Source organism: Rhea americana, unplaced genomic scaffold, assembly GCF_003343005.1.
Source record: "Rhea americana isolate MKP2758 unplaced genomic scaffold, rheAme1 scaffold_100, whole genome shotgun sequence".
Taxonomy (NCBI): Eukaryota; Metazoa; Chordata; class Aves; order Rheiformes; family Rheidae; genus Rhea; species Rhea americana.
In genome coordinates, this window is record NW_028185040.1 from 2,903,947 (window position 1) to 2,917,847 (window position 13,901).

General features: G+C 35.9%; 1 protein-coding gene across 1 annotated transcript in view; it reads right to left on the bottom strand.

Annotated features, from left to right (window-relative positions):
- Nucleotides 1-13,901, bottom strand: part of PDCD6IP (programmed cell death 6 interacting protein) — a 45,439-nt gene that overhangs the window by 17,434 nt on the left and 14,104 nt on the right. Inside the window, exons 2-5 of the mRNA XM_085304366.1 lie at nucleotides 7,301-7,359; nucleotides 5,534-5,603; nucleotides 2,240-2,367; nucleotides 1,502-1,655 (exon numbers count right to left, since the gene is read on the bottom strand). Of these exons, the coding sequence (XP_085160492.1) occupies nucleotides 1,502-1,655; nucleotides 2,240-2,367; nucleotides 5,534-5,603; nucleotides 7,301-7,359 (411 nt within the window). The remainder of the gene's footprint in view (nucleotides 1-1,501; nucleotides 1,656-2,239; nucleotides 2,368-5,533; nucleotides 5,604-7,300; nucleotides 7,360-13,901) is intronic.

Here is a 13,901-nt window from a genome sequence, read left to right on the forward strand (position 1 = left end):
AAAAAGGAAAAAAAAGGAAAAAGGAAAAAGGAAAAAGGGCATTTTTTTCCAGTGCACTAAATATTTAATAAAGCCAAAACAGGAATTAAGCCTTTCTAGCCCCATCTAGTGTGTGGTAGTTGCATCTTCCTTCATAGGGAATGGGCTCTAAGAAAAAAATAAAATATTGTCACATTAACCACATTTCCAATAGAAGACAAAGGAAATGACTGAGAATCCTTTGTCCCCATGGACTGTGGGGTCTACCACTACAGGCTTTAATTTTTACTCACATCTCTTTAAAATACTATAGCTACRATGCAATTCTAGAGATGGAAAGGAGAACATTTATCGCATTAAAGATGCATTTAAAGACTACATTAAGAAAGGCTCAGAAATGGAAAAAGAGCTGATCTGAGTCTTGCAATGGAGTGAGATTTGACCAATCAATTTGTTTTTTGCTGAGCACCTTTGCTTTCTTTCAATTAGTTGTAAGTAACTTTCTTTCTATTAGAAATACCAGGTAAGGCTGCCAAATTAGACTGTCCTGGCCTACAACAGTAGTTTATTGTTGAGATTCTCCTAAATGCAGTAAAGCTAAAACAGTCCAGAAATCTTCCTTGTGAATGGAAAAAACATCCTAATTAAGGTAACCACTATCTTCCTCCTTTATATTCCAAACTTTAGTTTCAGGGGGAAAGGGAGGGCGAAGGAGGGAGGGAGGCACATTTAACCCGTATGTCCTTAGTTCTGCTTTGGGATATTTGAAGTTTTAGATGTATAACTTCTTGTAAACACAAGCAGAAGAGCAGGAAAACAAAGAGTGAAGATCCCATACTGAAAACAGTATTCTTTCTCAGGAATATTTTTCTTTGAAGAGTATGTTCTTCAACAGCTGTATGAAAATATGCAGCCTCTAAATCAGCATTTCACAATCAGCTTTTAGCAGCTAGGGATATAATCTTTTGTTTTGCCTGCAGAATTTGACTTTTTGTGATGAACTGGGCATTCTCAGAGTGGGTCGAAGACACCCCCTCTCTGTAAGAATAGGAGTAATGGAACAGAAGGTATTTCTTTTCCTTTAAACTCTTAGGAAATTCCCTTTTTTCCGAGCACAATCATATCTTTCCAAATTCTCATGAAATAACTTTCCAGATAGAGGAGGAGGGGAGTAATGGTAAAACTCTATGCACCATTTCTAGTRTCTGTTCTGTTGGGAGAACAGGTCTTCTGATCTCAAGGGAGAAAGATTAAAAAAATGCAATAAAATCCTTTGTAAAGATAAAGACTAATGTTCTTGGACTCAAAGAGAAAATGCAAATGTGACAACTGTAGTGTCAAATGAACATTAGACAAATTCTGCGGTTTGTTTTTAATGACTTGAACTTAAGAAAAATCAGAAAGGCAAAGAATGACCTTTTGAAAGGCCCTTTGAAAGCTCCTGGTAGCTTAAAATACTTGTAACCTTTTGTGGAAGTTTTAACACGCACATAAAACATCAGAGCTAAAAATTGAGATATACCTCTTGTAGCTTTCAAGAAAAACACTTCTTGGGCTTGAGCCAACATAATAAGGCTGAGAGTTCCAACTGTGTCTGGAGAGATGTCCACTGTAGGTTCTCGATTCAACGCTGATAAGACAGTGTCTTTAATGTGTTGGAAAGCGCCACTTGCAAACTAAATAAAAGAAAAATATTATCCTTCCTGTTCCTAAGCAGATTTTTCCTCTYTAAAGTACAGTATCATTTCAAACAAGGTGTGGGGGGGAGGTCTGTGTATGGTGTACCCTCTATTCTTTAACCATGAAAACCAATTCCTTGTGACATCTTGTTCTTGAAACTATCTACACTTAAAACATCTTTTAARCAAGGCTCACTATAACTAAACGTGTATTAGTTATACCTAAAGGCATAAAAGAACAAGRAAAATTTAACACATGCTACCAAGAAGAATGAAAGAGACTTCTACTGCATAACACGACAAGACCAAAATTAGCGAAAATGTATTAAATCTTGAGATGAAGGTGGTTAATTGCCATGGGCTTGGCGGGGGGGGGGGGGGAAAATCTGTCATGGAATGGAGTCCTTCAAACCAGTACATAAATATGGGTAAGGACCCTATAGTAACCCAACCCACCTTGATAATGAAGAGAAATAATATATAAAATAATATATATATGTGGTTGTAAAACTGAGATACTTATTTGATGTTCTAAGATTAATAATTCTGAATTCCAGAGCACAAGCAGGAAGCTCCTGTACCTGATAGTGTTTAGCTGCAGCTTTCAGTCCTTCGTCATTATCTAGATTCTGTTCTGCTGCAATTTGGCTTGCTAATGCTCCACAGTTGAACAAAACACAGGTCTTCTCATACCCCAAACTTGCCAGAGCTGCAATCAAGAGAGACAGTTTTAAGAAAATAATCTTGAGTACTCTAGCCTCCTACAGATGAGCCATCACTAATATCTGTATTTAAAGACATCAACAGTTTCAAGCCAAAAAAATGAAATAATCATACTTTTAAAGTCAAAATTCTCCCAATCCTGCAGCCTGAACATCATCTAACAGTCCTTTCACAAAAATGTTTCAAAATGAGGAACTACAGACTGTTAAAAGTATAAAAGCAGTAGCAGAAATAATCCRAAAGCCTTTTCAACTACAGTGCAGTTTTTGGCTCCTGAAGACASACACAACTGAAGGATAATCTGAAACATGAATTCACATGACTTAATCACTCTGCAATAACTGCCCACTTACATGCTCTCACTGTATCTTTGATGAGATTAACTACYCCTCTCTCTCTTAGGGCAAAGGTTTTTTGAATCCCATATGTTACCATCTATTGAAATGCAAGGAAGTCTCCACATCTCAAAGCTATTGTTTAAGACTGCAAATACTGACAAGCATCTTGGTTATACCCTGGTTATAAATGTATTGTAATRTAAGTACATTTATACAAATCTATAAAAAGATTTACTTAAATAAAACATGCTCATTGGAGAATTGTGTGGCCTGTGCAGACTCAATTCCTGTAGTACTTCATTGCTCCAGAGGATGGAGCTTACACTTCTAGAAACAGTAATATCTGAGCATCAACCATTTTGAATCTATTAATTTCCTTAGGAAAATTATTGYCCCTATGCAAGTGTTGGAAAACCTAACACTGCAGGTATTGGTTCCTTTTTTAAAATGTCCAGACACTCATCTTGAACAACACAGAAAACTAAACTATTGAAATTTCAACTTCACAAACCCAGCTACAATAGGTGTAACTTACATCCTTAAAACATAAAGATACTGAAGGGACGCATTTGTTTTATTCTAACATCCATCATCTTTATACAGKTACATATTTATTTAACTCATCTCTRAAATCTCTATGTCAGCAATCCCTGACATGCACTAAATTTTCAGGCAAGTAGCCTGAAATCAGACAATTTTCCCCCAATTTCATTCCTTGAGTGAAATAAATTCAGTTTACACAGTCACTGTATATTATTCATTATTCATTTAGATGATCTCTCTGAAGTTTTTCAGAATTTTTCTAAAAAAAACCCAGTAATAATAAAATTAAAAAAAGACTTCAAAATTTCCAAAGTATAAAACTATCTTATACTCAGAATTATTTTATCCTCCAAATTGGATCTCAAATATGATTTACTACAGCAAGAACAGCTGAACAGCAGTGTAGCTCTTCCTCAGTCTCTTCTGTTTATAGCTCTTCCTACTGACTTAAACGAACATATTTCAGATTATATGTCAGGCTATGAACTTGGCACTTTTCAAGCAGCCTACCGCTGCAGGACTCAAAATTCCTAACTCAGATCCCTGGATCTTGCCCCCATGAAAGTCAAAGGAGCTTGGTGTTTMATTTCCATTTGGAGAAAGGATCACTTCACATTCACAAGTCAACAGAAATTTTCTCTCTTCAATAGCTGAAAACCTTCCTTTGCACTTAGAAACCTCACTGATAATTCTGATCTGAGATAAAAAGATACATATATATCATACTTAATCTGGAGAGCAGCATCTGAATATCTGCAATACAACACTCTACAAATATATATGGAAAGACTCTTATTATTTCTTTCCACTRATTCTAAAGTTCCAAAATGAATTTTATTCCACTGCTTCTTAACAGAGCATTACTCACACCTCAGTTACAAATTTCTTTGATTTTTCACACGGACTGTTGCGTAAATCTCTRGCCATCTGCCTCCCAGACTACTATATAATTAACCTGCAGACAAACAAGTATTCTCAAGCTGCTCTAACATCACATGTACTCAAATTCTCAGGGTAATTACCAACATTATGATTACTGATGGTTCTTCTCATATAATTAAGTGTCTATGGTGATTTACAGACTATGTTCAAGTCCTAATTAAGTATTCTGTGCCTTATTATGAAACAAGTTCATTTAACATGAAATGCTAGCACAATAAAAGTCAGAACCAATCAAATTCTAAGGATAAAACCAGCATCTTCAGGAAGGTGCCTGATTATTGAGAAGAATTCTCTAGAACAATTAGAAAATAAAGCACTGTGCAGCATTTGCTTACACATAGAAATGTGGTGTCTTATTAAGCATACAGTAGCAGGTATACTTAGAACATGTAAAGTTACAACGACTTTCAGTAGTGGCTAACAGAAAATTCTACATGGGACACTACTACAAACTAATACCAAAAAATCCTTCTTAAAAAAAAAAAAAAAGGACTAAGATTTTCAGGCTTTGTCTAATACTTCAAAATTGCAATGACTGTCTTACAATGCTAGCCATGATGAACATCAGAAACACTGTGAACGATGATACACCACCGATCAGCTCCTCACTTCAAAAGTATCTTGTCTTATTTTCTCTGTRGGCAAGCGTTCCAAACCCACTTAATGGTCCTGAATTTGCAGTGCAGGATTGTTTCTATAGTACTAAAATATAGCATAGAATCAAACTCCTTTTGCTTGCAGGAAACCAGTATAAATTGCTTTTTCTTGATACCATTCAAATGCATACRGAAGTGTTTTAAAAAGAAATGGTAAGAGTATCATTTTAGGGCATAGGCAAATCCATCTATTCTCTTCTGAAACAAAACATGATGTCAGAGTAGGTTATTCAAGTCAACTAGCCATTACTGCCCTTTTTCTTTAAGGAACTTGCTCACACTCATACAAGCACATTCCAAGAGGATCTTATTCAATTAAAAAGAGCTAGGTTAACAAAAACCTAATATTAGAACTTAATACTTGAGTATTTCAGAACAAGTTTGAGAAGCAGTAATCTCCATTAGCACAACTATTATCAGACTGCATATATATTTATGTCTTCAGAAAACTGATGTTAAATAGCTAATTAAATTTTATAGAAAYTTTTAGAATGTTATCTATTCATTCATTACCAACGTTGAAGCCATTAATCTGTTACTAATATAGCTGAATTCATTCTAAACCTATATTGAAAGCACTAGAAAGACTACTCACCATTCCCATTCCCATCAGCTATATAACAATATTCTCAAATCCACCTTTATTACTTGCACTTTCACTGTAATCACATACCCAGTTTGACAGATCCTCCAAAAAGTGATCCTTTATCAAAGGCATCTTTCCATGTAAATGTTACACAGATCTGAAAGTTATGAAAAAAAGGTATTTATTTATTAAATATAGAACATGCAGAAAATGTCTCAAATTCATGTATTTAGCCTTTGTTATTCTAATTAAGTAAAATATTTAGTTCACCTGTAACAAAAATAAACATTCCAAGAATTTCATGAAATCACTGAAAGGCTACATAAAGATTTTCTTCTGTTTTCTCCTTCCTGTTAATTTGCTCCAAAGCCTTTCAAGAAGCAAGATGTAGACACCCTTCCCCCAAGAAGTCTGACACTCAGGTATGCTCACAGTTGAAGTAAACCATCCAAACAGGCAGTTTCCACTGTTCCAAATTACTACCTGAAACTGCTTTGTAATACATTTTTTATGATATGCACATTAAAAGTGAATTCAATAGGAGCACTGACAGGAAACATATTCAGGAAGGAGAAAGCACGTGTGTTTTATGCTACACTTCTCAGCATGTATATTCAAAGACAATACGAATATTTTACAGAATCTGCTTTGAAGTTCCACAATTTGATTCTTTTTTCAGGTGATCAAACTGATTGTAGGCAACTGCTATCTGCCCACAAAAATACAAAAAAAAMCAAACCAAACCAAAACAAAAAAAACCTCATTTTAAAAATGGCAGAGGAGAATAACTTAAGAAAGAGACAGGCCCACAGCACTGTTTGCTAATGTTTTCCTCTAGCAGCCAACCTGCTTCAAGAAGTTCCAGTCACCAGCTTTTTCATTACATTGACTATTATAAATTGTTCCACCTAAAGGAAGATGATTTTCGAACCTTACTCCTAAAGTTTGTCAGTTCTCCATGTCTCAAGGTTTGTAGATAACCACGTCAAAACATTTACACACTGAAAATCCAAGTGAGTTCTTGGCTATAAATTAATGCAGCTACATACAAAACTCAAATGAGCGTGAACAAAACCACTCCCTTACCTCTGCATGTAAGTCCCCGAGATAAACATATTTTTAATCATAACTTTATGTTTTGGTTAAGAGAGAACTGGAAATTCTGTCCTATTTGTAAACACCTCCAAAGAAWACATATTTTTTTCCTCCTAGAGACTTAAATATCTATTCTAGTTTCCAGCTGAGGAAAAAGGTTAAGCTAAAGAAAGATGGTAGAAATAAACAAATACAATGCCTACAGAAAATTTTATGTAACTTGTAGGTACAGAGACAGAATTAACATGGCAAACTCTTCAGTGAACATAATCTGTTAGCTACTACGAATAAAACATCTGTTCTACCTCAAGAACAGAAGATTATATTCCATCCGCCACTAGTGAGGTTTTTTTCCCATAAAAATTATGTTTTTAAAAGCCTCTATAATATAGCATAAAAAAGACTTTTCCCTGGAAAAAGGAGTGTTAAAGAGAATCTTCCAGCAAAATGYAGTTCCTTCTGAAACGGACTGCAGAGGTTGTCAACCAAAGTCTAAACTTTTCTCAGGCTATGTTCTGGCATCTGTAAAATGAAGGCAATTACGACCACTAGAGGTGAAGTCTCAGTGTAGGTTATGTGCGGCTATACACTGAAAATAGCCAGAGATTAGGAAAGTAAGGCTCAAAGAGATTAAATGTCTTGCCCAAGAGAAGTACTGCTTAGTAGATTAGATACAGACTTGTCATATATCTTAAATGCCAGACTATGATCACTACAGTTTAACAACATATATTTTAACAGCTTGATGTATCTTCTTACCTGATTTTCAGAGAATGGAAACTTTGGTTCAATAGAACACAGCTGATCATAGTATCTAAACAAAGAAAAATAAATAATTTTTATTTTTTTTTAAAAAAAAAAAGGAAAGCACCCTTTGAGACAAACCAAATTGTGGAGTTTTGTTTCTTATATTGGCAGAGAAGGAAGAGGGCACAGAAATGGCCCACACAAGTTATAGGGCTCATTCACAGCCATGGAAAATCTGCATAACATGACATGACATGACATGAGCTGCAGGACACTGACAGAAACTGTGCAGGTTCAAGGGGAGATAGCCTGTGAAGGTGAAAGACAACACTGAATCCCTGCCTCAGTCAGAAGCAGAAGAGTATCACAGGCTAAACTGACCCATTYCACTTTCAGACGGAGGGTGGATTAGAAAAGAATATCATGCAAAGGAGTCTATACATACAAATGCGTGCARTGAGACAAAGCATACATTAGACATTAAACCATGCTGCAAAAAGAAATCATATACAGCATTTAACTAGTATTAAGCTATACTACACACTCCTGATTATTATGAGTTGGAAACTGTAGGGGAGTGGGATCTGTTTCAACTTCAGTATCTTTGAAATAGATGCCATTTGCCTTGTACAATAGCAACTGAAGAGTCTCACCCCGATAAAACTCTTTACTTGTAAACGTAGTTTTTCGTTACAGTACATCACAGCAGTCACAGTCAATTTWAAAAAAAAGTTTTTCTACATCAATATTTGCCTACTCACAACAGAAGCCTTTTAGGAAAGAACATCAGAAAGACRGCAAGCGTAGCATAGCCCCTCACAMAACTTAGCCAGGCAACAATCTGCAGTTCGAGGTTTTCCCAGAACAGAAAACCTTTATGCTGCCAGCTGCCGGGAAAGGTAAGACGTGGAGCCCCATTTCCTATACCATTCCTGCAGCACCTGTCATATGGCCATACATACCACATGCTTGGTGGTTTGTTAAAAGTTAATCTTGGTATACTACTGTCATGTATCACATGYGACGTTACAACGGTCAAATTTCTTTTAACAGTTCACACTCCCAACCTTCAAAACGCGTTGTTGGCAGCAAGTTTCACAATCARCGTGCTAAGCTCGGCACACGTTGTTCCTGTTTCCTTAAATTGTCTTGTTAAATAATAATCACTACTGATCTAGAAATAAAGCAGATACGCAAAGCCTGTACTACTCTGACAATAAATGTTAACGTTTAAAAACTCAGAAAGCGTTTGAAAAGGTCAGATGCAACATTAAAATAGCCGTTAGCATATTCTTCACTGAATTTTACCTGTTTTTATATATACTTCAACTTGTCCTACTTGAACTGTCCTACTGCAATTTTCAAGATACAACATACTATCAAAAGCTACAACAATCTGAAATAGGAACCCTGTGGAAGGTCTTCTACTAATATGTGAGTKAAAAGAAATTGTTCCAGAGAAAAGACAACAGTCTGCAGAGGTTTACTGTGACAGTAGTATACCAAGATTAACTTTTACTTTTAGCAAACTACCAAGTATGTGAAAGGTATAGCTTGAAAAGAAAAAGAGGTATTTAATGTGGGTTTTAAAGTTATTAATATATTTTGTTTTCATTGTCTACATGAAACCATGAATCTGTACTCTAGCTTGTCATATTTCAGCATTTTGATTGCTGCAACAGAAGTGGTCATTACAAATTCAGATTTCAAATACACCTACACTGAAAGACTTTTTCTACAAGTTAAAGCTGTTTTTCAAAACAAAATATTGGCATGTCTCAGAATCTGATAACTTTAAACTACATGATAACACGAGTATTTCTTTCAAACTTTATGAAGTGAGCACATTAAAAATACTAGTTAAAAACAAAAGTGTGTACTTTTGGTAGATGATTCTTTCATTTTCACCAATTTTCTTTCAATAGCTAGTCATACTTTGAAAGTACATAACTTTTTTTTTTTAAGTGCTATGTTCTTTTCTATTGCATCTTCTCAAATGACCTTACATCTAAGCCTGATCTATAAACAAGCAGTACAAAAGTACCCTTTTTGTAATCAAGTAAATTCAGCTTTGCATGTTGATGCTCTCATCGGTAAGTTTGATCCAATTTATCACACCACCACACTCGTGTTTTTTTTTTTTTTCCATTTCCTGATTGTTTTCACTGATGCAGATTAATGCAAGCAGTGCAAGAATTAGTTCACTAAATAACAATGCTGAAGATCATTTCAAGTCTTCCTTCATTGTCTGTAGCTGATCTCAGCACAATCTTTCTCATGCAGGACAATACAGAAAACAAGACTTCCCATACTGCCTCCTCCTGTCCCAATTTAGTTTGTCAACCAAAAGTCACCAATAAAGCCAGGCTGTCTTCCTACATTCATGACTACCCAGTCCTCATCCACCATTAGGGTACAGGGGAGATCCAAAGCCAGGTGCACATAAATATTGGCAGTTTGCAAACAGGCTATTCTTTATCCACAGAAACATTAAAAAAAGTTTTTCCCAAATATGCACATTACCATATCATTGGGACTTAAAAAAAAAAAAAAAAAGAAAAAAGAAAGAAAAAAAGAAAACGGAAGTACTTAAGTTACCTTTTTTATTAGTGTAAGCACATAAGGACATTTCTTTTTATTAATGAACTTGAAATGCTGTTCAAGATTTTAAAAGCTCCTTAAACCTCTACAGGCCCCAAAAGCATAAAATCATCTAGTTTTGCTTAACAGTAACTAAACATTGATGTAAATRGTAAATGAAAATATTACACATAACCGTGTAAACCGAGCAGCACAGAAAGTAAAGCTGAAGTTGTACAAAGATAGAATACCTTTTTCTTTCAAAGTCTGTTTATTTGATATACAAGTTAGTCCTACACTGAAGGACGAGGGTACACATAGAAAGAGTGTTATTTAAAACAAAATTTACAGAAAACTAACTATTGAGTATAGAGAGAAGAATGGACATTGCCACACAACACAAATGAGAGAGCAGGGAAACAGCAAAAGCTGTGCCAAATTATTAATTAAATAAAAGCAAATAAATATATAAACTGCACGAGTTCCAGATACATCAGTGAAAGGAAGAACAGATGACAGCAATGCCGATGTAGTTCTTGAAGTACAGCTTGCTTTCAGTAAAGGTGACATCACACACTCAATGCTTAATAAAAATGAGTTACAGCAGTCAAATGATTTGGAAGTCAAGGTTTTAATTATAATATAATTAAAATACAAGTATATGCTTTATGCATAAAAAACCTCAAATCCTGTTCCTCCCTCAAAGAACCATAAAGAAAAATCTCCTTCAAAAGGACATGAAAGATACCAAGGATCTGCCTTCATTCCTTTTAGATAAGCATTGTAGTACTGAACTCACAGCTGTAAGCCAGAACTGCAACCTTCAACCCACAGAGAATTTGACCATTCAGAATAAATCCACACTTCCCCATCTTTCATTTTAGAAAAAAACTACAAGAGTTGTTAGCAAAATTAAACTGCTTAAACTCATTTCACCACTCTAWCCCTTCAGAAAAAAAAGATATTGAGTCCTGGTTATCTTTAATATTAAAAGAGGAAGCAAGGAAATCCTTGAAGATATAATTATACTACAAAAAAAAATCAAATTTGGTATGACAAGATACAGAATTTAAGGAGAAACATCTGCACTGAGTTCACCTACACTCTACTTTGCCTTCGAACACTAAAATTCTCACAAAACAAAGTTTTAAAGCAGATTGTTCCCACTAAAAAGTGAAGCTGGAGCACCATGTAACTGGGAAAACTATAAAAGCAGTTGTGTTCATTGGTTAAACACTAGCATATCCTACATTTTCATGGCTTTACTGTTCCACGTTTGCCTAGGTAATAGGGCTGCAACAGAGTACATTTCTTATACAAAACAAATCAAATTCTACAGTAATTACTCAGTAAAATGAGGCTCTTAAAGATTCTAAAATACGGGAAATCATAGATTAATTAGCAGCAGATTAATCGCTAATTTCTTAGCGGTTAAACAGTCTACAGCACTCTACTAGGCGTGGCATATAAAAAGTCATGAAAAAAATAAATGCATGCAAAGAGTATACATATTATAAATAGCTCTTCCAACCTTACCTATTCACTAACCAAAGTTTTAGACATGGTACATTTAAGCTCCAAATTTAACTAAAATCTTGCTATAATAGTACTTAAGACTTAGCACGACTGTTAAATAGCAACAGAAAAGTACCAGAAATTGAAGGAGTAGTAATGGTAATGATAAGCTTAGCAGGCACTTCCATCTGAGCCTTTGAGCGCGCAGGCAGGCTGATTTCCAAAGTAACTACATTTTACAGAACAAGAACAAAACTTACTTTCTAATATCTGTAATGAATACAAATGGTCAGACAGGAAAAACATCATTCATAACTTTTGTTACAGAAAAGAGAAAACGTACATTTGACAGCTTTATGTTCTTTTTTAAATGCATTTAAGCCCAATTCTTTTCTGTATTTCTGCTCATAAGACTGTGAAGTACTATGAAATAAACATCATAAAAAAGATTTTAGTAATTAATTCTGAATTTACAGTTAATTCAGACCTTCACTATATCTCATTCCTGCTATAAAGGGAGCAGAGAGACATTCTCAAATGGTATCATGTTAAATGCAGGTGATTTCTTAGAGAACTCCACAATGCAGTATCTGTGGTACAGGGACACCATCTCTTGTTCACACATTTAACTTCAACTACTATCACAGCACCTGGGAAGCTCAAGTCCTGTGCACTGATCAAAAGCAGTGAAGACAGATCTGTTCACCTTAGCGCTTCTCTGTATATGGAAATAACTGCAAAGGAAACTTAGTAATCATGCAATTGCAAGCACTTTCCCTTCTTTATTCAGAGAGAAAAATCTGAGGTGAAGTTGCACACTATGGCTTGAATTAATTTAATGACCTACTAGCATCAGAAGTGAGGTCTCATTCAGTCCCTTCRGCTTTCAGCCATGCTCTTTGTATCCTCTTTTCTGCCAGCTCTGAGGTTCACCTGACCTTGCGCTGAACTCATTCAAGTTGCTCACCTATTAGGGAGCCACTTACATCTTTTGGTGGGTTAGCTACCTTCCAGAGCTGGCATAAAAGAAAGGCCTGATCTGAAGCAATGAAAAAAGGACTTCCTCCCTTTGGCAGGCAAATGCTGTTAGATAAAGTGAAGTCACATGACTATGTGCCTGGGCCAAATAGGTATTTCAGAAAGAAATGAACTAGAAATCCAGTGGGCACCATTAAAAAACAAAGCTAAATGCCAATGTTTTGGCATTTAGAGAGAAGATAATACCATGCCTTTTAGCTCAGCTAGCAAAGTCAGTCTTTTAGTTCAGATTGTCATAATTTCCCTGACCTTCAAAAGCATGCAAAGAAATAAACAGGAATAGAACAGGAAACTACAGAGATACTATAAAGCATAATGATCAGTACAGTCATAGGTTTTAGAGTCCAAACACCCAGTGAAGGGTTGATAAGCTCAAAAAAAAAATCATTAACTTGCTTTCTTTATAGGCTGTCACTTCTATCTTTCCCATTTCTTCTTTTTATTTATTTTAAAAGCACAGAATGTAACAGTGAACATCAAATGTACTGATATTGGTCCATGATAATATTTCAGAGATCTGTCACATTTACAGACATTATTTCTCCCTGAGCCAGAAAATATCTTCACTCTTTACTTTTTTTTAATAAAAAACAAGGTGCTTCTGTGTCAAAAATCAAGAGTTTTAACAAAATCATATACTGGCATCAGAGATACTGAACCCCAAATTTGCAAATAAAAGTAGGTATATAGTACTCAATTAATTTTAATTAATTAATCCAAATGAATTTTTTGAGTACGGAGCTAGAAGTAAATGGGCTTAAAATGTTCTCAATATTTAAAAAATGGAACGACAATGGAAACTGACTTACTACAGCAAGTCAATATTGCAATTTGCAAACGTTGTAGAGACGGAAAAAAAAGTGAGTGCTTCTGTAGATGATGGAGCRGGTGATACAAGCAGTCTTTACGCAGTTTACTAGGAGGAAGGTACAAATTTATCTTTTGCTCATCTGACTCGCAAGAAGCTTGCACAACAAAGGCATCGCTAAACCTTCTGATAATAAAACCTTCTGATAATAGAGTCTGCTAAGTTAGAAACAAGATTGTAGCTTCTAAAAAGCAGTACGAAGTTACTAAACAAAGAAAACAAATTAGAAGAAGCAAAATAAGACGGGGGGGAGGAAACGTGATGAGAAACGTGACAACAATGACAGATCATGTGAAGATGTCATGCTGAAAGAGATGACACATCTGCTGTTTTCTGAGAGCAGTCAGCAGCTACTACCCAGACCCAACAGCAAGTGGCACGTTACAAACGGGCAAAGAGGAAGCGCGCCTTTGCCAAACTGCCATATTGCGCGCCCTGCACTGTCATCCCAGGGCACCGCACGACACCACGCAACCGAGCCAAGCCGAGCCGTGCCGTATAGGGGCAGCGGCGCGGCAGGACGCCCGCGGGAACGGCCCGCCGCCGCCCGCGGGAACGGCGGCTGCCCACACCTGCCGCGGCCCCGCCCACACCTGCCGCGGCCCCGCCCAC